Source organism: Sminthopsis crassicaudata, chromosome 5 (assembly GCF_048593235.1).
Source record: "Sminthopsis crassicaudata isolate SCR6 chromosome 5, ASM4859323v1, whole genome shotgun sequence".
In the NCBI taxonomy this organism is placed as follows: Eukaryota; Metazoa; Chordata; class Mammalia; order Dasyuromorphia; family Dasyuridae; genus Sminthopsis; species Sminthopsis crassicaudata.
In genome coordinates this window covers 61,555,304-61,583,013 of record NC_133621.1, presented here as the reverse complement: position 1 = coordinate 61,583,013, position 27,710 = coordinate 61,555,304, and the positions used below count along the sequence as shown (strand labels likewise).

Below are 27,710 nucleotides of genomic sequence, written 5' to 3'. Positions count from 1 at the left end.
TGCCCTCCCCCCCACCTCATTCTCCCGCACTTTCCACTGCGCCTGCGTCAGGGGCCTGGCCTTGATTTCAGTTTGCTAATTAATAATCATTTCTTTACGCCTGCGTACGGGCTCCGTTCTCCATGAGTAGATTTGACGTCTCTCTTCAGTCTTCTGAGAGACCGAAAGAACAAAATGCATATAGATTTTGGAAAAAGGGTATGTCGTTACATCCAGAGTCCCCAAGGGCTTTGGCGCTCCGGCGGAAGCAGGTCCTGCAGGAGAGGAGAGAACCCTCTTTTCTTTGCTCCCCCCCCTTCCACTTTGTGTTACCGGGTAACAGTTCCCATGGCAACCGCCAGGTCAACAACGCAGGGCCCCTTTTCCAGAGTGTGGCCACAGCTAGAACTATAGGAACTGGGCGAGGGAGCCAGCCGAGGCCGGGCGATGTCTGCGTGGGGAGCTGTGAGCTAGAGAGGGCACGAGGGCAGGCGGAGGGCGCTAGGAGAGGGTGAAGGGGGCAGAGCAGGGGGACGGGAGAGGAGGTCAGAAGGAGGGGAAAAGCAGCGGGTCCGAGGGCCAGGACACTGGGAGCAGGGAGGGGCGAGGAGTCACCTGGTGGCAATGGATTCCCTGTGCCCTCCCGAGAGCATTTATAACCTCATCCCCTGTGACACGAAGATCCCTCCCAAGCCCGCTAGGTATGTGGGTGCGCCAAGGTTCTTGGGGGGGGGGGGGAAGAGCCACTTACCTCCAGGAGTGAAGCCCCCGACCCGCCGTAGGGCTGGCTCTGCTGAGAAATCAAACAGAAAGAACGCGCGTACTGGACATGCGCACACGTGTGTGTACAAGTACATGTGTACGCACGGATCTGTGTGTGTGCGTGGGAGAGGCGCTTCTGGTCTCAGTGATGCTCCTGGGGTCTGAGCACAGCGAGCAATCCTTGTACTGTGTCGGAGAGATACCCGTACACAGGTGTATCTGTATTGTGTTACCTGTATAGATGTATACTTGTGAGTATGTATGAGCCTCAGGGATCTGCCCTTTTGAGGTCTGAGAACCAGGGAGCATCTATACTGTATCAGAGAGAATATGTGCATATACATACACGTGTGCACACCTGATAATGTGCATAGGTGCATACATGATGCATGTGTGTATGGTGTATATGCACATGTGCATGTGATACATATACAGGTGTGCACATGTCATGCATATACATGTGTACTGTGTTGCCTTTGTGTACATCTGTGTGTATATGTAGCTCAGTGATGATTTGTTCTTTTGAGGTCTGAGAGCACAGATAGCAGCATCTATCCTACATCACAGGTAATATACATCCATGTGTTCGTACACATGTATGTACACACGTATAGTATGTGTACATATATGTATCCCTGCCGTGTGTATGTGTCTCAATGATATGTTCTTTTGGGGTCCTAGAGAACAGGATCATAGATATTCACACACGTACATGTATAGTGAATCAGTGTTATATATGCATACATATGTGTTGTATGCATATATATGTCAATGATGATATATTCTTTGGATGCTATATCAGAAAGAACTTATATAATCATATATACATGTGTATATATGTATTCTGTGTACATTGCATATGTATATTGTCATGTGTATTATATATACATGCATATATTATATATTCATACATATGCATATATGTGTATGAATATGCATGTGTAACCATGATATTCTTCTGAAGTTTGAGAGCACAGGTAGCAGCACTTATGCTATATCAGAAATAACTTATATAATCATATATACATGTGTATATATGTATTCTATGTACATTGCATATGTATATGGCCATGTGTATTGTATATACATGCATATATTATATATTCATACATATGCATATATGTGTATGAATATGCATGTGTAACCATGATATTCTTCTGAAGTTTGAGAGCACAGGTAGCAGCACCCATACTATTTAGCATTCTGCATTTTTACAGAGAGAACAATTCCCAACACTGAAATGCCCATATTCAGGCACAAAAGCTCCGCCTTCAAGTTAGTATCAGGGTTAGCTGCTTTCTAATTTAACATCATTTACTATTCTATAAAATAGCATAATTTACATCCTTTTGTAGTAGTCTTATTTAGATAGAGGTTGAAAAATCAAATTTGACTTTACATCATAAAAAAGAAACTTGAAAGTTGGATTTTAAGACTGATTTGTGCATAACTGGTTCACAATATGAGATAATAATAAATTGCAAAAGTGAAAGTTTTTCATCTATAATTGATCTGTAATCAGTAGCTGAGGTTTTTGCTAAACTTGAGTGCTCTATCTTTTGTAAATGGTGAAATAAATGTCTTTAGTTTCTCTAATGTAAGGACTCCTCAATATTTACTCACTTCATTAGGAAGAGAAAAAAGAAAGCAACCCGAAGAGTTTTCTTTCTTAATCTAGCTTTTTTCTAAGGTTTTTTTTTTACCCTAAATAAGGGCCTTAGTCACATAACTGAATAACTAATATTTAGCAAAGTATAATTCCAGAAAGATTTAAATGAAATATGTACAGTTTTCCAAACTTCTTAATAGAGTATCTTATGCCTTTAAAAAAGAAAAAGCATAAGTTTTAATCATACCTTTTGTATTTACATGTCATTTCACACTCCCCTTCCAGATTGAACCCTCCTCTCTAAGAAAAGCAAGCAAAAATCCACAATAGAGGAATGACATCTAACTGCGAACAAGTGTGTTTAGTGTTATTATTTTTCCTAAAAGGAAAGTGTAGCAAATGAATCTTAGTTAACTTTTCAATTTGTTTGGAGTCTGGATAAATTGAGTTTTACAATAATTTAAAAATAATTTTCATTTAATTTAGTGCTCTTCAAGTCATAGGTCAATATTTGCCTCTTTAATTCAATTTAAATACTTATTGGGCACCCACTGATTTAACAGATATACTTATAGAGTACATATGGTATGGAAGATAATCCCCCCGTGTGCTATTCAGTAAATAAAGAAGTATAAATTTGATCGTTACCACTTATGACTTTAAAATCGATTTGTTAGAGGACATATGCATGAAAACTATATTATACAATGGAACAGGGTGAATTTAGAAACCATAACTGCAGTTACTGGGAAGAGAGTAGAAATTTTCCTGGAGGGGATGAGCTAATACATAAACAATGAAAAATAGAGAAGTACGAGCCTGCTCCTTTCCTAGTTGGAAATATGGGCTAAATAACAATATGAGAACATGGATTCAACAAAGAATGTTGAATAATACCATGTGGAGGAACATCCTTATAGAGTCAAATGTTAAATGTTCTTAACCTTTCCCTGATGAATCTTCTTATCAGTTCCCTAGAAGTCATAAAAGACATTTATCATAAGTCCATAATGACATCAGAAATGCATTTCAGAACTGAGAGTCAGGGCCAGCGCAGGCAGCCATATTCTAAAAATCAGCATTCTACTTTCCATGTATAATTTAGCTGCTTATCTATGAACATAAACTTGGAGCTGGAAGAGATCACATCTAATCCAACCTCAGTTTTCACAGGAAACCGGGGTTCAGGGAGGTCAAATTAGTTACCCAATGCCACGGAGATATTAAGTGACAGAGTCGGAATTTAATATGTTTGCTTTTCACCTGAAACTGGGCCTCTTCTGGTTAATTTTATTAGCTCCCACACTAATGTGTCTCTCTCCAGGATCTAGTATCGTAGAGATTTCCCCCATCTCAGATATCTGCCTCACTACCTGGAATTCAAGAGATGTTTTCCCTCTGCAACCCAGTTCCATAGTGTGTTTGGGAGACTTTGTCCTTTGGGATCTCTATTCTGTTTTCAACAGACTTGCCCTGTATTCTCAGATTTTTTCCTACTTCTTGACTTTTAATGAAAAATGGATTTCTACTAAAGATGCTCAAAATTCAGGGTGTTTAGACTAAGAAATATATAAGGTACTTGCGTATTCCTTTGGCACTTTTTGTATATCATACTATTTCTCCCAGTCCTCTCCATTGGTGGCTATTCCTTTCACTCAACTTGATCCTCAGACAGGAGGAGGGACATTTGTTTTTCTTCTTCAATCCCAGTTTATCCTTCTACCAACATCCTTCAATAGCATTTACTCATTTAAAATCCATTTTCCCCATTTTTATTGACAACATCTCTAGGCTTGCACAAGAATTTAGCATTGACTTGGTTACTGATTTGTGCTCTCTGGGTTTCCCTTATAAAGAGAGAGTCTGCTGGGTCAAGAAAGACAGTGACCCTTGGGCAGGGTACCGATCAGATAAGGGGCAGTGAGATGCTTCCACATTCTCCCTGCAGACAGCACCCATGTCTTACAACTGCCTTGACTTCTATTTAAGAGAAGAAAGTGGCCAGTTCTCTGCTGCAATTTAGACTCAGAGACTTGCCCCCTTACTCCCCTTGGTGGTGGTTGTATACTCATTGGTCTAAGATGAGGAAAGAATGAACATCAGATACAGAGATGTGCTCACAGCTGACATCAGTGGGCAAGAGAAGGAGCTAGAGCCCTTCTCCTAGTTCAAAATAATCCTATCTCACCTTCATCCTCCAAGAAGGAGAAAGATCAAGAAATGGCAAACTGAAAACTTTGGGGTGTGCATTCATTCATCTCAGCAACTCCTGAGAAATGGATTCTCCTAATTCCCGAACCAATCACAAAGACTTGTCATCATCACACAGTATGAGATCCCGAGTCGTCACAACTGGAAACTGGATCTCCAAGGTTTCCACAAGGTCACCTGTCCATCAGCATCATCCCGCCTAACCCCAAATAGTCTATTTCAAGGCTTATTCTCTCCCCAAAATAGCTTTTTTTTTTTTAATTGCCCTGCTTTTGTAGTTTTTAGCATTTTTTTTTTTACCAGTTTCATCTCATTTTGAGATTTGTCACTAAAGAGCTATCCAGGGCCATGCCATTCTTGGTCATTCATTCTCAGTTAAATTGTCCTTGCTTGCTGGTTAGCCAAGAGAAGGATTTATCTTTGTAAAGCTCAGGTGTAAACTCACATTATTCTCTTTAGACTAGAGTTTTTTTCCTCTAGAAGAATTCTTTGTATCTTCAAAATGTCATTTCTGAGAGTTGACCTTCTCTCCTTAGATCAACTTTCCCTGTAGAATTTTAGGCTGTGAAATCCACCTCTTTTCCATGGCCCTTTTGAAGTTTGTCTTCCAAAATTTTAGGGCATAAGTCAGACTTGTGCCTGGCTTTTCTCTCTTCTCTGCTAATAATTCTCAATAGAGTAATAGTTATTTACCCCCAAAATTTCCATCATCATTAATAACCAGTACTAGTAAGAATCACAAAATAATCTTGTGATCCCATATTTTGAAAAAAGTATATTTGTAAAATAATTATCAACAGAAGTCTTTGGAACTGAGCAAAACATAGAGAAATACGAAAAGTAGAATTGAATATGTAAGACATCTAATCAAATGTAAACAAAAGATTAACGTTTGGCCAATCTATATAAAACAAAACTTGGGGAAGGAATTCATTATTTGACAAGTGTATTTGGGACAAATTAGTTGATAATTTTGCAATAGATTTAGATTCACTCTTTATGTAGTATGCTTCAATGATTTCTAATTGGATAATAGATTTAAACTTTTTTTTGAAAACTATTAAAAAGGTAGAATTATATTTGGCTCAGTTATAGAAAAGAACTGATTTTTCCTTAGAAGAAATATTTAGAAAGAATTAAGACCTGACTATATGAAAATCTGTTCAAAACTGATGTAATTAAAAATAAGAAATTGGAGAAAATTATAGTAAAATTAACAAAAACTTTCTATTCAAAATATATAAGGAGCTATTTAAAATTTTAAAAAGAAATTCCCAATTCATGATATTCAAATAATCAAATGACATGAACAATTTTCACAACATATTGTTGACAACATATTAATAACTGCTTTAAAATGTTTAACCTTATGAATAATCACAAAGATATAAATTTAAACTATGTGTTCAACCTCGTTCTTATCAAACTGGCACACAGAAAATTTTAAAGCAAAGAAACTCAGTGTTGGTTTGTTGTAGAAAGCAATCTAGCAGTAAAAGTTAACAAAAATAATCATACCATCTGGCCAAATGCTAAGAAAATATTATACCATAAAATTTTTTTAAAGACAGTCTTTTCAAAGGTTTTTCATAATAGCAATATTGGTAATTACAAATAATTGGAATCAATCTAAGTATACAAAACTAAGGAGGTACTTAAATTGTGGTCCATTACCATAACAAAATTAATACAATTAAGAACAGGGATCATGAATATTTAAAAACCTGTAAAGCCCTTTAGAAAATACTTCCAAGAGAAAAGAAATCACGGAGCAGAGCCCAACACTTATTTCAACTGTAGGTAAAAAAAAAGTAATAATGAATGAACCACCACCACAACAAAAAACCCTTGATTTAAGAATGACTAAAAATTTATGACATTTTATCCATTGGAATTAATTACATTTAAATAATTACAGTATGAATTAATTTAAATTCATGATTTTAAAAAAATCATCAGCTCTTTTTTTTTGGTCAGGAATGACATTCCAACAGATGTTTAGATAATTGAAGGTCTTCCATTATTATTTTATCATGTTTCTCTTCCAGGCTTGTAATATGTTTCCAAAACATGTCATTTATTTTCTTTGTCTGGATGGTCTATAATAAACTCTACTGGCTTATATTGCTTCAATTTGTGCATTTTAAAATCTTCGCCTAAATGCCCGTACTATTATTCTCTTCCTTGGCTCCTGGATTTCATCCCAAGAGTTCTTAGTGTTTTGCTACTCTATTTATCTCCTCCACCCATCCTACAACACACACACACACACACACACACACCTTTTTTGCTTGTTTTTTATGCCTTAATTGTGTTCCAGTCAAAGGTTGCATTTTGCCAAGTCTCAGTAATATCTATAAGGTGAATTTTTTTTTCTTGAGATAAGTAACTCTAGCTAACATAGTTGTTACCAATTGTGGGTAAGCTGGCTCCTTTCTTAGATAATGTCTCCTGAAAATTCTAGGTACTTCTACTACTATTTTTCCTACATTTTTGTTACAGTCTGTTGGCATCTAGTTTGATAATTTAAGTTGGCAGTTTTCTTTTTCAGATCTTTCAGTTTAAAACTTTTTTCATTAGATTTTTAAAACTTGGGGAAAATACATTCTTATTGCCCTTTGCTGGGTTCAAAAGCCCATCATTCCTACTTATAATCCATGATCCAGGTTATTGCTGATTGGAGAAATCAAGGGAACCATTGTAAAGAAAATATCATATGAGCATTACTATACATGCATTTTTTGTTTGTTTTTTAATGATATGCTTTGAATCATATACTTTAGGTCTAATGTTACTAGATAGCCCATTTCTTGAAGTTGTGCTATTTCTAACATTTCATTCCCTGTTGAAATTACAAATGTTTAGAATTTAAAATATTTTGGTTTTTTCCATGTCAAAAATAAGATCATTTTATCAGAATAATTCATGTTTTTAAAAAATTGACCATTACAGTAATACTATATATTTACAACAGTAATGATATCAAAATTCCATGAACATGAATGCACAGAATTTAAATCAAATATGAATAGACAGATTTAAAGAAAAAGACTAGTTGGGGAAGGACAAATAATGTTAAGAAAGAATTTATTATTGAATACACTTAAATGGAAGAGTTCCTTGATGAATTTAAAATATGATTTGATTTTTTTTATAAATTTGACCTTAGTATAACTTTCAGAAATAAGACATATTGTAAGTACTGAGATAAAGCTTTCAGGAAAATGGAGAGCCCAGTTCTAAAGGTGTGGGAGGAAAAAGATGGTTTGATCAGAGTCTCTGCCCAAATGGTACTTCTGGAGAATAATGGCTGGATATCATTATGTCCAAGTCGTTCTTTTTTAAGGAACTTTTAATGTGTTACTTAATAAAGTCACTAGTGAACATACCGCTTCCACACAGATTCTGATCAGAACCATTAGCATATTTCTCTACTCTTGAACACATGGCTGCCCTAGACTTTAAAACCAGACTATGTATTAGCAATTTGGTTGTGTTTGATGACAGCTCCCTTACATAAGTACAAGAGATTCAATTTGCTGAAAATCAATACATTTTCACTATTAGAAATTGTTTGAATAAAAAATGATGAATATTTGGGCTTCTTTTTCATTCAAGATATGTATCAATATTTAAGCCAACTGTGAAAAATGAATTACAAAAAGGGAAAGCTGCATGGAAAACCATGGGGCCAGCAAAAGTTGAGGTACCTTCCCCAAAAGACTTTCTGCAGAAACCTCCAAAAGCACCAAAGCCACCACCCAGTAAGTAACTCCCTTTTTATATGTTGTGTTTAAAGTATGAAGCAAATATTATTTAATATTTTAAAATACTGGTGACTATTATATATGTATTAGATGGGTAATAACTTTTCACTTGAATATTAAGCATATAATTTACATTAGTAGGCAAAGGAAGATAGTAGACAAAGGAGAAAATATAAGTGATTTAGCAGAAGAAATCACAATAAATGGTGGGGGTTTCAATATTGCCCATTTTATAGACATTAATAAATACTTGGCATATCTCACTGATCTTCCTAAGATGCTCATGTCTGAAACTTTCCCATGGCTAATTCTTTGGCCATTCCTTGAAAGTTTTCTTTCCCATTACCCATATTCTATATCTTTTGTATTTACTTGGTACTTTTTTTTTACATGAGCAGTTTACTTTACTTTTTACTTAAGCCTTTGGACAATTTAATTCCATAAACTTATATTAATGTGCAATATTAGTTACACTAGGGTGAGTACTAGTATACTAGTAGTGAGAATGCTAGGTTCAAATCTTATCCCTCTATAATTCTTATGTCTGAGCATTACTTAACCTCCATACCCATAAGGTTTTTTCAGCTACAAAATGGTTTAAAATAATCAAGTACTTATTAATGCCTATTACATGGGCAATATTGAAAAAGACAATTCTACAAATCTGCTTGAAGACAGGCTTTAAAATACCTAACAATTATATGCAAAATGTATATATTCATATGAGGATACTTTGTTGTATTGTTTAAAATTGCTACAGTGGCTTGGGCTTATTAAAGGTTTAAACACTGTTCAATTTATTTGTGGATTTTTATAGCTTTTTTCCTCGGACATAGTTATTAGATTTTTAAAACCCATTTCATCCATAATTCTGAAAAAAAAATTATTTCACACTTGTGTGGTTTTATTTTATATTGAATAATAGCCAACAATTATGTAGCACTTTAATGTTTGCCAACCCCCTTTCATGTATCTCATTTGATCCTCACAACATCTCTGAGATAGGTGCTATTATTATCCACATTTTACAGACCAGGAAACTGAACTTAAGAAAGGTTATATGCTATATTCAAGATCATGAGTGTTCAAGGCAGCCTTTACCCTTGGATCTTTCTGAGTCCAGTGCTCTCTCTACCAGGACACTTAGCTACTAGAAAAACAAACTTCATTGCTTTAATTTCATACCTCATATGCTTTACATTTTATATTCAATATTTACTATGATTTTCAAGATTTATTATGGTATATTTTATTTCATATATTATATTATCTTTCATTTCTAGTTTGTTTCCCTTAAAATATTTGTATTTAAAGCTTTGTGTTTGTAATACTGAAGAAGAATTTTATATTTAGGTGAAAAAAAGCTCGATAAGATTCCACCAAAAAAACCTCCTGTGCCACTGAGGACTGATCATCCAATTATGGGAATTCAAAGTGGAAAAAACTTCATAAACACAAATGCAGCTGATGTCATTATGGGGGTGGCCAAGAAGCCTAAACCCATTTATGTTGACAGAAGAACTGGAGACAGACATGGCCTGGAACTTTCAGGACTTGTTCCAAAATACATCAACAAAAAGGTAGTCTTGTGATAGGTGTTGTTAAAGACTTAAGATTCATGAATGGTTTAAATTAGCATTAATAATTATTTCATATATGTATATATATTGTACTTTGAAGGTTATAGTAGAAAAAGAGATCAGCTTGGAAGTTAGAAAAAGATGAGTTCAACTTTGATTCATACTGGGCACTTTACTCTTCACGATATCCCTAAGCAGCATCTCCAAGACAAATGAGTAGCAGAACAGTTGCTGATCTGTATAGATAGAGGGAATTTATTCACTAAGATTTCTTTACAACCATGAAATCCCAACTCAAAAGAAATAAAAAGTTCTATCAAGGGACCTACTTCCTAGACTGCCAACTTTCCATTGTATCTGAATTTAACCCAAATATATAATGGAGTATATTTATCATTAGGAACCATAATTGAATTCCATACTCAGTTGAATAAATGAAAACCAAATTGTCTGGCATCTTTCCAAGTATATGGAAATTTAAATAGTTCTAATTAGCATTCAATGATTATGACTAATATAAATATTAAAAGATAAAGCTATGAGAAAAATTTAAACTAATTTAATAATTTTACAAGAATTTAGGAACAAAATGATAGAAATATAGGGAATGCAACTAGAACTACTTGGTCTATCAGTGTGAAAGTTATGCATTGGAGAATAAAGAATTTTCATTACTTAATAGGATGATTTGTTTGTTTTTGCAGAGAATGGGGGGACAAGACCCTGAAAATATATGACAAAATGTCCATTGTCTCAGAACAGTGAAAAATATTGTACCTTTATCTTATTATTTAGAAAGATAATTTTAATAACTGAGTTTTGTGGAAGAAGAATAAAAATGCATAAATATACTTAATTAAGCTTATGTGGCCTGCTTTCCTCAGGAAAAAAAAAGTTAAAACATCTGTGCATTTGGCACTGGTCCCATTCATCTAAACTTTCCAAATTCACAAATAATTTATCAAGTTTATACAGACATACAGTTTATTACTTTGCAGCAATAACATGCAAAATTCAAGCAGTAATACAGATAAACAGGAAAAATATTAAGAGGAAAGCCAGAGATTATTTTCAGAATTAATTTCTAACTCTCAAATGTTTTCCAACCTAACGATTTTATCAAAAGATTTTAGATAGTAACAAAGTATTCATGTTGAAGACTTTATTATTACATCACATATATGAATCCATAAGGACAAACAAATATCTGTGGATCTCTGTGTCATAATTTCCAGGAATAATAGTCCTAGGGATCAAATTTATATTCTAAGGGTACTAATACTATATTAATCTAAAATTTGTGCTTAAAAAGCAAAAGTACACATTCTATATCTGGCCAAAATATAAAAAAATTGTTGACACGAATGTTGAAAATTACCACTTAAATCTGATATCTTGACAAGTTGGAGCCAATTAATACACTGACAAAGTCAAAAAACTTTGGGAGACTGAAAAACAGAATGTAACATTAAGATATGAATTTATCACAGGCAGCATCTTGGGATGGGGGTGAGAGGAGGGGAAGGAATCATCTATTATAATTAACATGAATTAACAAAGTCAGTTTTTTGATCATTTTAAAAAAGTATTTTTCTTCCAACCTGGTATTTTTATTATGCTCATAGAAGATTTCTTAAGAAATGTAACTGTAGAAATAATCAACTTTGAAATAAAGTTAGTAATCTTTGTTAATGTCAAACTGAAACATAAAATAGAGAAATGTGGTTATTAAAAGTGTTTATCTTTTTAATTGAGAATATAATAAGAATTCCAAATAGAAGAGGAATCCTATATACGTAAAAGTAGATAGGTGGTACAATATACATCAGTGTGTACAGTGTGTGTGTATGTGTGTGTGTGTGTGTGTGTGCACGCATAAAGAAGGAAGGAAGGAAGGAAAAAAACATGTTCCTCTTCTATTTTAAATTTTTATATTATCTGCCAAATAACATTTTATGTATTACTAACTTTATTTCAAAGCAGGGCAACAGCAGCTAGATCACTCAGCCTACATTTGGGAAGGTCATAAACATTTGCTATCTGTGAGACTTTGAAAAGTAACTTAATATCTGTCTGCCTCAGTTTTCTCAAGTGTCAAATGGAATAATAATAATAATAATAGGGGCATACATTATTTGTAGTCTGTGCTATTAAATGGAGTGCCCATGTGGGTAATGTCAAGGGTATTTGACATATTGGTGCTTTGACCAGGTCCTAGGATTCATTCAGAGCATTAGCACTGAAACTTTGTGAAATGTAAAAGAACATTTGCATATAACTTGTGTGAAGAAGCAATCAGTTAATAAACATTTATTAAGTGCCTCTTGTGTACCAGACATGTATTAAGCTCTGAGGAGGCAAAGAAAGGGAAAAGATGGCTTTGTGCCATTAACAGGAAGTTTTTGCTACATGAAGCCTAAAATTGTCTTTGTAATTTCCACCTATTCCTCTTAAGTTTGCCTCATGGGACCAACTAGAATAAATTTAATCTTTCTGACAGATGACATTCTGTCAGATATTTAAAGGGAGCTGTCAGCCATCTCCAATCAAATATTTTTTACTTCAAGCTAACTATCCCCAATTCTTTCTTCTGGGAGTCTCCTATGCCATTCAAATGAAAGACTCTCTGTGGTCTCTTATTTTAATCAGTAAATCTGTCCATCAGTAAATAAATTCCTACCATGTGCCAAGCACTGTGCGAAGGGCTGGAGATACAAAAAAAAAGACATAAGACAATATCTTCCTTCCTATAATTTGCTAGGTAGAAAATTTGCAAACAAATGCATGTAAAGCAAGTTATATACAGGATAGATAAGAAATGTTAGAAGAGGGAAAGCACTAGAACTAAGAGGGGTTGTGGAAGATTTCCTACAGAATGTGAAATTTCAATTGGGACTTAAAGAAAGCCAGGAAAGGTCATAGGCAGAGGTAAGGAGGGAGAACATTCCAAGTAGGGAAAACACCCAAAGAGAGAATGCCTGGAGCTGAGAAATGGAGTGACTTGTAGAACAAAGAGTTCAGGGAGTATGGTGTAGGAAGACTAAAAAATAGGAGTGGGATTGGGTTGTGAAGAGCTTTGAAGGCTAAACAGCATTCTGCATTTGATCCTGGAAGCAATAGGAAGCCACTGGAGTTTATTGGGTAGAAGTCAGACTTGCCCTTTAGGAAAATCACTATAGTCACTGAAGGCTATTGCAGTAATCTAGTCATGAAATGATGAGGGCTGCACTAGAGTAGGGGCAACATCAGAGGTAAGGAGGTAGGTGTGTCGAGAGATCATGAGGAATCTAGAGTGACTCCTAGGTTGGGAACCCAAAGGACAGGGAGGATGCTGCTGTTGTCTCTGTAATAGGGAAAAGAGAAGGGGGGTAGAATTTGGAAAGAAAAATAATGAGTTCAGTTTTGAACATAGTGTTAGATTTCTTCAGACTTTCCAGTTCAAGATGTCTAAAAGACATTTGGAGATGTGTGATTGGAGGTCAACAGAGAGACTGGGGAGGAGAGAGAGATTTCAGAATCCTCAGAATAAAGATGGCAGTTAAATCCATGGGTGAGCTAATGAGATTACCAAATGAAGCAAAATAAAGGGAGCAGAGAAGAGGACCCAGAGCAGAACCCTCATGAAAATACATGGTTAGGTTAGGAGGCGTGATCTGGAAGAAGATCTAGCAAAGAGATAGCAGTATCCTACTTAGAAGAGAGTTTTTAGGAAGAGTGACCAGAGTGTCAGAGCTGCAGGAGGTCAGGGAGGATGAGGATTGAGAAAAGGCCATTGAATTGAGAAAAGATTAGTAATTTCAGAGAGAGCAACCTTAGTGGAATGATAAGGTCAGAAGCCAGAGAAGAGAGCAGGAAGAACGAAAGTAGAAGTATCCATCACAAATGGCTTCTTCAAGGAGTTTCATTTTAAAGGACATAAGAGACATATAAGAGTGATGGTGGAGATGAAAGGACCAAGTTGGGGTTTTTTCAGACATGAGCATATTTGAGGGTAGGAAGGTATAAGCCAGGAAACAGGGAGAGACTAAAAATAAAGGACTGAAGGTGATGGAAAGAGCAATCTGCTGCAGAGGACAGAATGGAATGGGATCCGTTGGTCAGGAATAAGGCTACTTCATCATGGGAGAGGCGGAGGAGCAACAGGCATCAGAGTGATAAGGGATGGGGAAGAAGGAAGAAGAAAGAAGAGAGCTCACAACAAATGGCTTCAGCCATTTATGAGGCAAGGTTCTCAGCTGAAAGAGTTGGGTCAGGGGAGTCAGGGAGGTTTGAGGAGAAATGAAAGGTTCAGAAGAGCCAAGATAAGGAATGGAAAGTTAATTGATAAGGGATTTATAGTAGGATTGCCTAGCAACAGAGAGGGCCCAGTTGAATTTGTGTAGCATAAGTTTGTAATCAGAGTCAGAATGCTTGTATGATTTTCTCCATCTTTGTGTTTAGTAAGTAGCACATGTGTAGTACAAGTGAAGACAGAAGCAAGGCTGAGACTTGGCTGGATACAGTAAACAAGAGAGCTAGGGATTCAAGAGACAAAGGCAGTTGAGAGTTGAATTAGTTCACCAAAAAATCGAGATGGGGAATAGAGGAGAAAATTGAGGGGTCAAGGTATCAGAGGTTATAGTATTGATAAAGATTATGGTTTTATAAGGAAAGGAAGGAGGAAAGGAGAAAAGCCTGTTTAGATAAAAGGATTTTAGAATTCTTGAACATATTAGTGATGTATTTGTGGGTGATGACAAGATCAAAAGAAAGCTCAATCTCTTAGATAAGCTAAATGTCCATGCATAATCCATGGGTGAGCCCATCAGCTAACTTTAAAGAGGAGCTGATATTAGAGAAAAATCGGGTTAGTCATCTCTGCTTTCTTAATATACTAGAATTGATTGGTTCCAATGAGGGGGAAAGTCAAGTGGTACTATTTTCAATAAAGGCAAGAATCAAATGGGAATAATTAAGTCTTTAAGATATTTCAAGGCAAACAAATTCAACAATGTTTTTATTTTCTTCTCAGTTATTTATGGAATCATAGGACTTAGAAATAGAGGGGTCTTGGAGTTACCTAATCTAATGCCTTCATTTTATAAATGATGAGACTGAGATTTTGATAGCAGATAGACAAAGGGAAAACAGATTGAGATAGGCATAGAGTGATCATGTTTAAATATCTTTCTCAAAATCCTTTCAGGATTATGGCACTATTCCTGAATATATATGTAAGCGAAATGAAGAAGTGAAAAAAATGCAAGAAGAATATGATAACTACGTGCAGGCAAATCTGAAGAAGGCAGCCATGAAGCGTCTCTCTGATGAGGAGAGGGATTCAGTTCTTCAAGTGAGTATGGGGAGCATAGATTCACTGCAGTATCTCCAAAACATCCCTGAAATATTCTGGTCCTTCCGGTTTCATTTTTGAAAGCAGGAAAATATGCAGTGGAAACGGTATTAACTACAAAAGTTCTGCTACTTTTTGGAGAGGAAAAGTATATTTATTTATTTGTTTATTGCGTCAAGCTGTCATCTTCAATGTATCCTCTTTCTAAATGTGCTTTGAAGAAATATCATAAACAGATCTTGCCCTATGGATTTATCTTTTTGCTTTCATTCTTGAGCTTTTATTTTTCTAAATAATACCATCCTAGAATTAGTTATTTCTCACTAGATGGAGCTCTATAATAGATCTACAGTATTATGGTAGCTGCACCTAAACTGTAACATGAAACAATTTTTCCAGTTTTTTTTCTCCTATCATGGAATCTAACAGATTTAAAGACTCATCTAGGGTAGAAATTTTTGTACGAAAGACTTAGATGAGGCATATTTAAGTTACAGTGGAACCTTTAGATAAGCTAAGGGAATATTTTTTGTGTTTTGTTTCTATAGACTTGTGGGTACAGCCTTTATTTCTTCCTCATTTATTTTAGAAGTACCTTAAAATATATCAGTGTTAGCCTATACATATCTATCATGATCATACATCAACAAAAACTTTTTATTTGTAATCTATAGTGCTTGATTCTTTACTCTGAGAATTTTAAGAGATATAATCCATTCCTGGTGAGGTTATTGGATGGTAACAAGCCTTATAAATAACAATATAAATAATATCACAAAATAATACATGCGCACTGCAAATAAACAATAGATAGTACAAAAGTTAATTGGAGGGGGTAAGTATAGAGAGCTAATGGGGCAAGGCTTCATGTAGCATATGGAACTTTAGCTGATCCTTGAAACAAGGTAAGAGCTTAGATTAAGAGAGAGGAAGGTGGTGGAATAGAAAAGGAAAAAACCAGAAGCCAGAATATCCCTGGCATATTCAGGGAATGGTAAGTAAACCAATTTGGATGGAGGAGAATATCAGGGAGGCTCTGATGGCATGAGCTAGTGGAAAGAACATTGGACAAGAGCCTAAATATGGATTCAGTGAATCTGGCTTCAAGTCACAGTTTTACCAACTACATGATCTTGGGCATATTAACTTCATACCTGACAAATCTAGTTTCTTCATTGATTGATAAAATGGTGTTAATAATAATATACTATGGACAGAATGCAGCTCAAGGGAGGCCATGCATTTTGCAAATCTCAAACACAACATTAGCATTGACTGTAGCCATATTGGAGACTGTGGGTAAAGAGGTTGACCAGGCTTTATTGGGAAGGAGCTTAAATCCAAGTTGGAGTTTGTATTTGATATAGGCAATGAGAGCCACTGGAGGTTTTCCGACAGACTTAGCCAACACATATAAAGCATTACTTTAAGCAAATCAATTGTTTAATAATGGGAATGAAATGAAAGGTTTTAAAGTCCAGACAGTCTTCCCATTCTAATGGAGGAGATAATGCATGTGGAAGGTTTCAGCTGCAAGTCAAGTGGAGAGTTTCATGCTCCTTAGAATGAGGCTGCAAAGCAGCTGTTGCTACACAGGGCTCCTCCACAGGATGATGTTTTGGGGTCCTGGGCTAGAAGTAGTGTTTTCCCAAAGTTATTGGACTCAGATCCTGGGGGGAAATTGGTATTCTGGGCTATGCTATCTCCTGCCATTCCCTCACGGTGTCTTGATACTTGTCCTAAGCTAGCTTGAAGAAGGAGGGTAGCAGCTGACTAGCCCCTACTCCACAGGAGCTGCCTTTCTTATAGATGAGTGGGAGGGCTGGACTGGAAGTGGAACCCTTGTTTAGGGTGGTGGGGGAGAGAGGGAAGATTGCCCTTCTCATGGCTCTTGTACCTACCTGTCTAATCATGGTGGTACTTGTTGCTGCTGGTCATGAGAAAGTGGAACTGCCCTCTATAGGGATTTCTCCCATAAATTACAGCTGTGATATCTGGACTGGAAACAGATCTGGGGTGTGGAGGTCCTGCTCTTTACAGAGCTGTGAGGCTCAGGATTTGGGGCTCTCCATCAGGATCCAAGAAGAGATGGTGATCAAATGGTGGTGGATTTGTCTCACTGAGCTCATCTTGCCTCCTGTTTCTCTTTCAAGGTTCTTGGCTGCTTTGCCCTGTGTGTGATAAGTTAGTTGCATAACATAAATCATATGTACTTATAGATTAATTGTTTCACTAAGTGTTTCACTTGGGATTAATTGTATTACTTTTTTCCTATGGCATTTTATGTCATTACCAGTTATTGCTTATTAGATCTTTGCTCTAATGTTAAGGTGAGAAAATTTTAAATTAGTAGATCAAAAACACTTTTAAGTGTTTGTTCTGTGCCATCTGATGTAATGAGCAATGATATAATATACAAAGATAATGTAATAAAGCAAAAAAAAGTCAAAAGCAGCCCTTGGAAGTAAGGATTCTACTGGGAAAGGCAATATGTAAACATCTTGATATATGTAAGATATAGATGCAAATATGTGAAGGTAATAGGAAATGTTTCTGGGAAGACCAGAAAAAAGCCTCCTTTGAGCTGAGCCTTGAAGAAAGATAGAGAAATAAGAGGTTGAGGCAATGAGGAAAATGACTCCAGCCAGGAGATGGGAGGGGGAGTATATCATGTTCTAGGAACCACAGGTAGGCCAGACTAGCTGAATGGTGGTATGACTGGAGGGGAATGAGGTGTAAAAGGGGATAAAAAGGGGATAAAAAAGTTTGGGGAGGCACCAAGTGGTGAAGAGCTTTAAAGACTAAACACAAGAGTTTATATTTGATTTTGAAAGTCATATTCAACCATCAGAGCTCATTAAGCAGGGGTAATATGGCCAGACCCATGCTTTAGAAAAGTCACTATGGTAGTTGATAGGAAAGTGGGATTGAAGTGGGAGGAGATTCGAGTAAAGAGATCAATCAGAAAGCTACTGTGGTAGTTCGGGCCTGAGATGATGAGGGCCTGAGCTAGAAATAACACCATTTGGCACTAGATTGGACATGTGGGATTTATGAGAATGAGGAGTCAGGGATGACACTATGAGGTTTCAGACCTGGGTATTCTGACAATGGTGGTTCCTTTAACAATGATAGGAAACTCCTGAAGATGTAAAGGTTTGAAAGGAGACACTTCTGAATTAGACATGTTGAGTTTAAGATGCTTTGGGGACATCCAATTTGGGATACCCATGAAGTATTTGGAGATGCATTACTATTACTATTATTCTCAGCAGAGAGAGGAGAGCTACATATGCAGGTCTGGGAATCATTTTTGTAGAAATGACCATGATATGTATGGGAGCTAATGAGATCAGCAAGAGAGACAGTAGAGAGCAAGAGAAGTGGGTCTGGGACACAGCCTTACAGGGCACCCACAGTTAGAATCAGCAAAGGAGATTGAGAAGCAGTTGGACACAAATGAGGGGAACCAGGAGAGAGCAATGCCCTCAGAAAACTAGGGAGGAAGGAGCATCCCAAAGTAGGTAATTTGCAGTGGTAATGCTACGAGAAGTCCAAAGGAGTCAGGATTTAAGAAAAAAGCATTCAATTTGGCCCTTAACAAGTCAGAAAATTTTGGAGTGAGCAGTTTCAGCTAAATGATGAGGTGGGAAGCCATTTTAAAGAAGTTTGAGAACACCAAGTACACAAAGCTTTTTCCAGGGGTTTCACTAAAATAGAGATATAAGGAAATAGCCGGAGGACATGGTAAGACAAAGTGAAATTGGGGGTCAGAGGTTAGGTGCAATGGGGTTGGCTTGAGTAAGCATTATCCGAGACCAGACTGAAGGAGGAGATAGTCAAGGAAAATGTCAGACAGAGTGAAGGGAGACAAGGAGCAGGAACAAAGGGGAAACACTTGGCTAACAGTCACAATTTTAGGGGGTGAAATTTAGGCAGGGTCTTCAGCTGATAAGGGCAAGGAAGGTGCTCATTTGGAGAAGAGATGGTTTGGAAAATGAAATATGGATTCAAGAAGGAATTGAAGTTTTTCTTTGTTTCAGTGAGGGCCCAGTTGAGATTGGATAATAGAAACTTGTAATGGTCTCAGTCAGCAACAGTTTCATGATTTCCTCCAGCTGCTCTAGGAGCAAAGAGGAATTGTAATTATGACCAAAAAATATAATTTCTTTTCAGTGTGTTTTTCATATACATAATTTTTGTCTCTACAATGTTCAAGTGCCATCTTCACTAAATAGTAATGAAAGGAAGCTGAAAATTTTATTGTAGTCTCCTAAAATATAAATCTATAAAATTACTTGGAAATTAGAGAATATGATTCACTTTTGACTAACTCAGCTCAATTTTCTGCATTTTTCAGGTGAGAGAATATTTCAGAGAGAATGTTCTCCCTTGAAGTAGAAAGAAACCACACACACACACACACACACACACACAAACACACCCCACTCTGAATCCTCCATAATATGCCATTATATCTCTCCTGCAAATGAATTATAGCCCTACAGATACTGTAACCTAATGTGACCACTGACAAAGGAGTTTTATTATATCTGCCTTAAAATAGTTATAATAAAACTCTAATTATATTGATGCCTAGAGTATAAATGTGAGAGTTATCACAGAAAACATAGCCACTAGTTTTGTAAACCCCAAACAAAACCTTGAATTAGTCTCCCTTTTGGGGGATAGCCCCTCAAACACTTGGTTCCATGTCTTATGGAGATCTTTCCATATGTGGCATTTCTCTCTACAACAACCTATGTCATTTACTTTGAAATGTTTTGGAAAAAAACAATAATGTTTTTATATGTGTGTGTGTGTGTATAATATAAACAATACATATAATGCTTTTATATATATACACACACACATACACACTCCCCAACATAAACCTAAACCTACACTCCCTAAGGGCACCAGTGCAGCTCTTTGGCCACATGACCAGTCCATTTTCTATTTTGTCACACAATTATTTGATCACATCCTTCACTCTTTCCTCTTTTTTGTAGCTTCTTATTGGTTATATATTGTAACTTTCCAGCATTCATTTTTTTATTACCATCTATGTGGAGTCTGTTATTACTTCTAAAACAGCAGTGATGTTCCACATCTTGCTACTATAGAAGTTTGGGATCAGTAAAAATGTTGCATTCTCCAGAATAATTTTGCACACCACCTTCTTCCCTTTCAGCTCTAGACTCAATTCCTTATTCACAAATGTTGTCTGTCCCATATATAGAAAAGATTTTTAACTTGCTTTGTTTCATGAATCCCTTTGAAAGCCTGGTGAAATACAATGACTCTTCATAAACATGTTTTAAATACATAAAATAGGAAAAACAAAACCAATCATATTGAAGTACAGTTATCAAAATAGTAAAAATTTTAAATTCATAAACCCCAAGTTAAAAATCATTTGCGTTCAGATGCCAGTTCTGAGACACAGGCATTTTTCATCTGTTTGGTCTTTGTTTTGTAGGACAGGTCAAATTCCTTAGAGTAATTACAGATTTCTTTCAGGAGAACCTAAAATGTTAGGATTTGATAATGACATCAGCAAAAAGCATCTTAAAAACCTCACCACCCATAAGGAAAACCTTCCTTAACCTGTGTTCTAGATCTCCTCCTTCATAGAGGCAAATAATTTTGCTGAACATGCATCTTCCTGTTTTTCACCTTGCCCCATTTTTATTATCAGATACAATATGTCTGCTTTTATTGTCTATATATTTTTTAAAATAAGAAATGCAGGTAAAGAAAAAGAAAGATGCTCCCATCTGAGATAGGGGGAAAACGTTTGTAAAGAAGAAAGACTGAGAAAGTTTTTTCCCTTTAAATGTCAATATTTAAACTTAGGATCAAGACTGTCTTTTTAAAAAAATTTTTTAATATGGCTTTTATTTACCAGATATATGCATGGGTAATTTTACAACATTGACAGTTGCCAAACCTTTTGTTCCAATTTTTCCCCTCCTTCCCCCAACCCCCTCCCTCAGATGAGAGGTTGACCAATACATGTTAAATATGTTAAAGTATAAATTAAATATAATATATGTACAAAAATGCAGGCGGACAAAGATAGGGGTATTGGGAATTCTATGTAGTGGTTCATAGTCATCTCCCAGTGTTCTTTCACTGGGTGTAGCGGGTTCAGTTCATTACTTCTCTATTGGAACTGATTTGGTTCATCTCACTGTTGAAAATGGCCACATCCATCAGAATTGATCATCACATAGTATCGTCGTTGAAGTGTATAACGATCTCCTGGTCCTGCTCATTTCACTCAGCATCAGTTCATTTAAGTCTCTCCAAGCCTTTCTGAAAGTACTCTGTCTTAATGATGTAGAAGGTCAGAGAAAAATTCTTCTTAGCTTCTGTTTTTGGCATAGAGTTAAATTCAGTAAATCTTTATTAAGACCCTATTATGTGAATTATCTTAGGTGCTAGGGATGTGATGATGAAATGACATAATCCCTGCCTTTGAGTAGTTTACAGTCTTTGTGGTGAAGACATGTACACAAAGAGCTTTTAACATATACTAGAATATAAGTACTTATATAAGAAAAGTTCAAAAATATTGGTATGAGAAATTTGAAGAGGGAAAGATCACTTATATTATGGGTACACTTTGTGAAAAAAGTAAATCTTGAAAAAAGGGAAATATTTCAATAGTAGAGATTTTTCCAGGAAAAGAAAATAGATTGATTGCTCTTTCCAGGTGTGAGTGAAAGAATTCATAATGACAAATTTGAAAGAGAGAGTAAAGATTGGGAAGTGAAAGTAGCCAAGTTTTGTTAGAACATGAGATTATGAAAAGAAAGAATATCAGATGGCTAGAAAGGTGGAAAGTCAATTTATAGAAGGCCTTGACTGCCAGGATAATGAATGTGTATTTGATTTTAGAGATAGGGAAGAGAGAAATTTTTGTTGAAGATATTTTTAAATTTGAAATAGTCACTGAATGTCCAAACAGAAAGGAAAGGAAAGGTTGTAGTTTAGGGAAATGACAGAGGCTTGAAAGAAGATGGAAATGATCACTGAAGATATGGAATATTATGGAATATCCAAGTGACTATGATAGGGGGGGCAAGAGAAGCACATAGACAGAACTCTGGGTTATGCTCAGGTTTAGGAATGGAAAGAGGAAGACGATCTAGTAAAGGCTACCGAAGAGGAGCAATTGGAGATGTAGAATGATATAGTTTTGTGCTATTTGTGGGCAAATGGACTCAGAAAGAGGTAGGGTCAATATTAGTGTCTCCATGGGGAATCGGTATACTGTAGGAAATACTGTGGTGGGTCCTCAAATTTTCCAAATATGGAAAGTCCACAGGAAGAAATCTTAAAGGGAATTTATTTAATATAGCCTCCTCATTATTCAGATGAGGAAAGAGCAAGCCAAAAGAGCTCCAGATTCAGAACCTTTGCCCCTTTTTACAGCTCCAAGCTTCGCCACACACACACTCCCCAGAATCCTGCAAAGACAGTTTGCTTTAGTGTATTTCATATATTGTTAAACATGGGCATTTACGTTAAGTTTTCCAATATTACTGAAACCCTTTTCTTCTCACTTTGGACTTCTTTCCATTTTAGTTTTACTTTTCCCTCATATTCTCATTGATTTAAATGAATAAACTCTATCATCTGAGGAACTACCAGTTCTACTCCTCTTCCTTCAGTCTTTTCTATCTTATCATATTAATTTAAACCTGGAATTAAGTTGTTGAGATTTTATGGTATTCTACAAACATGTGGTGTCTCTGAAATTTGTAATTTAAAAAGCCATTTGGAAAGCTACTAAATCTGTTGAACTTTTGATAATATCTTAAAACCTTAATAAATCACTACCCCATTTTCTAAGCAATATTTAAAATTCTATGCTTTATTTATTTATACTTTTATGCAAATAAATATATATATTGATCTATCATAAGCTGTAAAATGTATTTATGTATTATGTAAAATAAGTTCAGATGATAGTTGAAAATCAGTTTTATATGGGACCCCATTAAAGATCTGTAACACAAAATTATATATCTATATGTATATATCGCATTTATATATACATATATGCTGTTATATATTCACATACATACATATAAAGAAAAACAAATTGTAGCTCCTAAGAGATCCATAGCTTTGAATTTACTGAGTTTTGTGAATGAAAAATACTAGAATAATAAATTAGAATGTGGATTATCATTAATAATATTTAAATCACTATGAAGTGATTTTAAGAAAGTAAATTTAAATCTTTTAGTATGGTAAAAGCCCTATTCTTTGGGCAAAATATATTATGTCCCAGAAAATTGAATTTTGGCTTTAGTTAAAAAAATAATCTCACCAGGCAGGTGGGAAAAAATAAATATTTTTAATGAGCTAGTAAAATTTTTAAAGAAATGAAGCCAACTTTGGAAATATAGCACTTCAGATCAGAGATCTATTTGCAGATATCAATTCTAAGCATTTTGAGATATTTTTGTTTTAAAATAAGTTCCATACTAAACTATTATGTTATTTCTAGGTTTAGATATATGCATTTGATTGACAGTTTTTTAAGTAGTTATGTTAAAAAATATAGCAAATAAATATTCCCAATGGGAGTTGAACATATATCCAAGGACAAAAATTGGCCCTCGTGCAGTATATTTGTTACTATTGTCAAGGACTTGATAAAAGCATACGAAGAAGTTTTCTTTTTACTATTCTTATCAGTTTTCTTTGCATTTTGTAAATTTACAGGGCCTGAAAAAAAACTGGGAAGAGGTACATAAGGAATTCCAATCCCTTTCTGTATTTATCGACTCCCTACCAAAAAAGATCCGCAAGCAAAAACTGGAAGCAGAGATGAAACAACTGGAACATGACATTGGTGTAATTGAAAAGCATAAAGTCATCTATATTGCCAATAAGTAATGAAGAATTGGTAGAATATAATTGTCTTACATCAGAAGAGCACAAGATGGAAAAAAATAAAATGAAATGCTAACTTGCTACTCAAAGAAAGAACCACAGTATTAAAAGAACAAAGCCATAGGCTTAAAATAATTATTCTTAAGAAATGTATAAAGAATAATGTGAGTTGTTCACTTTTATGAGATTTTTTTTACCAGTATGAGAATTTCCAAGTATGAGCAAATTAAATTTTGATGTTCTTTGTACCTGTTCTGGAGTTTTGCATCATTGATATTCCTCTATTTTAAGCAAGTTGTGTGTGTAAAAATGATTAATAATTTCTTTATATTGAGAAAGTCTTAGCTCAGTACCCTTGCCTTCATGTGGATTTCATGTCAAAGTTATTTTAAAAGATATAATGTGTAACTTTGTCAGTAGTGTTATCTGTCTCTCTCTGCATACATTCTTTACCCTACAAAGACTGTGCAAGGAACACACCTATTTTGAAAATGTAAGAGATTTAGGGGAAAGACATACACTCTCTTGCCCCTCTAAACAGACTTTCAATTTTAAAATCAATTGTCTGTGTCTCACTATCAAAGTGAACAGACCACATAATATAGTAGAAAGGCACTGGACTGAACAGTAAAAGATTTGTGTCCTACGCCTGATCTTGGGACCGACTAGCCAGGCAGTTTCAGCAAATCAAGTCTTGCCACTCTTAGAGTCTCATTTTTTTCATAAAATAAAAATAATTACCCTACCCTGCCACAGAGTAGTTGTGGTTGTGAGGATAAAATTAGAAAATGTATTTTAAATGTCTGCTATATCATTCCCAAGTTGTCTTTGTCATCTATGAATTTTCTGATTCCTTCCTTAGGTAAATAGCCTTACTATACCATATTGAAAGTTCTTTTATTTGGGAGTGAGGGAAGGGGAAGGAATGAGAAGAGAATGGATTTCCATTTAGTAGTATGTCATTAAGGATCAAGGAAGATGCTTAAACAAAGAGAACACCAGACTTCTCGCTATACTTTGTAAAATAGTGTGCTTCTATTATTCATATTACATATTCCCATGAAAATTGAATATTTATTACTACTTTTTCTTTCCCTCCATTTTCAAGCTAGTTACAAATGGAAATTCACTTTCTATCAGCTGACTAGTGGAGGTTCTTCAAGCACAATATGTTCAGAATTAGAAAGGAACTCAGGGCCATCTTGTTCTATCTGCATTTAAATTTAGAATCTTGAAGATCTCTAGTGGGAGTGGAAGAGAGGAAGGTAAGACAAAGTTCTGTATCTCTTGAAACAGACCATTCCATTTTTGAATAACTAGTTATTAGGCTTTTTATTTCAAAGATTTTTAATGGATTATATCCCTGGGAAGTAGGATACAAAAAGAAAAAAAAAAGAAGCAGGAAAATACCTATTCTACTAGGTACAGTAGGGTTTTACAGGCTTGTTTCAAATTCATTTTTAGTTATGAGAGTCCATCCTCTCAGACATACATTCAGACTCATTGATTTTAGGATTTTCTTGGCTACAAATGTAAGATCCCTGTCTTGAAATTAAAGTAACATGTCTACTCCACTTTTTTATGTCTCCAGATAAAGATCCTGTGTCTGATGAAGGAGAGACAGAGAATTCAAATAGCCAATGGCTTTATAACAGTTATAGTTGCAAACTGAAAGAGATTTATGTGGAAAGGAGATCACATATATGTTTTTCTTTTTAACTACAACTACAAGTCATTATCTAGGGTACTGAGAATACTAGTTACATGGAGTAACTACAATGAAATTATTTATTTAAACATACTCACCTTATCCGACTACTTATCCCAGTTGATGCTGTTATTGTCCAATAATTTTTTGATTTGTTTCCTCTTTGGAAGCTACATTCTTTGGAAAGTCCTATGCAAAGCACAATATCTGGCGAGTAACAGGCACTCAACAAATTCTTATTGATTAATTGATTGCCCTCCATGAAGACCTATCATTGCCCTCTGAGAGTGGATTTGATTTTTTAGGCAGCCAAAAGTCATCCACAATTAAATCTCAATTCAATAAATACTAACCTAATTTATACAAGGCACTATCCTAAATGTTGGTGATAAAAATGAGGCCATCTGATGGTCAAGCCAAGAAAAATCTGTTAGGTGAAGTAATAAAGGCAGAGGTAACTTTATGCAATGTATGATTTAGTGCTTCTAAACTGGCAACATGTTCCCATTCTGTGCGATTCTCGTCCATGTCATCCCATAAATGCTCTAAAAGGCAGACCTCTTTATGTGTTGTTTTATATGAAATGAAGCATGCAGATTGAAACATCACTTATCTCTCAACTGGAATACATAACTGGCCCATTTTACATTTTGTTCTCAATATCTCTGGTGCTTATTTGGAACAATGCCCAAAAAGGCAATCAAACTCTCATACCCTTTGATCCAGCGATGTCACTAATAGGTCTATATCCCAAAGAGACTGTTACAAAGGGGGAAAGAGCCACATGTACAAAAATATAGCAGCTCTTTTTGTGGTGACAAAGAATTAGAAACTGAGGCAATGCCCATCAAATGGAGAATGGCTGAACAAGGTGTGCTATATGAATATAATGGGATGCTATTGTGCTATAAGAAATAATGGTGGATTTCAGAAAATCCTGGAAAGACCTACATGAATTGATGCTGAATGAAGTGAGCAAAACCAGGAAAATAATTTTAGATAGTAACAGCAATATTGTATGATTGATTTAGCTCTTCTCAGCCATACAATGATCCAAGACAATTACAAAGGACTCATGATGGAAAATGCCATCTGCATCCAGAGAGAGAACAATGAAGTTTGAATGCAGATCAAATCATAATATTTTCACTTTTGAAGGAGAGTTTTTGTGACTTTTCACTTTTTTTCTGTTTCTTCTGTCACAGTATGACTAATGTGGAAATGTTTCCATGACTGCATATGTATAACCTATGTTACATTGCTTGCTCTCTTGGAAAGGAGGATGGGAGAAAAAATTGAAACTCAAAATCTTATAAAATGATGATTATCTTTACATGTAATTAGAAAAAATAAAATACTGTTTACAAAAAATTCATCTCTGATACTTCTCTTGCACAATTTTCTCCTGGAAACAGTGTCCACCAAAGCCTGTGATGTGCCTTTTCATCATCCTTTGAGTGAACTTTAATTTTTTGGATTCTCTGCTGTTCTATGATCTACAATCATACAACATTACCAAAAGAATATTTTTGATGGACTTGTGTCAAGAGTTTGGAATTACTAAAACACTATACAATTTTCTAAAGTCCAAGGTAGCCTGCTCTCCAATACCAATTCCTTTTCCAGTTAATTGTCCATCGTTGGCATCTATCTATACCTATATTGATCAAAGACTCTATAGATCCAATTACCTATCTAAATCTTTCTAATCTATTTGATATTTCTGTGTGAATAAGTTAGAATTCTTTTAACTAATTAGAGAACTCATTCAAGATATTCCCAATATTGGTAAAAAAAATTTCTTGAGACTTGATAAAAAATAAAATGTCTTCTGCATACAAGAACA

The 27,710-nt window shown here is 35.3% G+C and overlaps 2 protein-coding genes across 4 annotated transcripts in view; one reads left to right on the top strand and one right to left on the bottom strand.

Moving 5' to 3' along the window:
• The window catches only part of THNSL1 (threonine synthase like 1), a 34,258-nt gene extending 33,413 nt beyond the window's left edge, over window positions 1-845 (bottom strand). For both annotated transcript variants that reach the window (XR_012482185.1, XM_074266957.1), the window contains exon 1: window positions 731-845. The gene's annotated coding sequence lies outside the window, so the exon portion shown is untranslated. The remainder of the gene's footprint in view (window positions 1-730) is intronic.
• On the top strand, window positions 86-24,402 carry ENKUR (enkurin, TRPC channel interacting protein). Of its 2 annotated transcripts, none has more exons than XM_074266960.1 (5): window positions 86-198; window positions 8,180-8,325; window positions 9,682-9,908; window positions 15,094-15,240; window positions 23,986-24,402. In XM_074266960.1, the coding sequence occupies exons 2-5, from the start codon at window positions 8,247-8,249 to the stop codon at window positions 24,157-24,159; spliced, it is 627 nt and encodes a 208-aa protein (XP_074123061.1). In that variant the 5' UTR covers window positions 86-198; window positions 8,180-8,246; the 3' UTR covers window positions 24,160-24,402. The 2 variants fall into 2 exon arrangements, with proteins under 2 accessions (XP_074123061.1, XP_074123060.1); XM_074266959.1 differs by lacking the exon at window positions 86-198 and adding an exon at window positions 364-680.
• The last annotated feature ends 3,308 nt before the right edge of the window (window positions 24,403-27,710 follow it).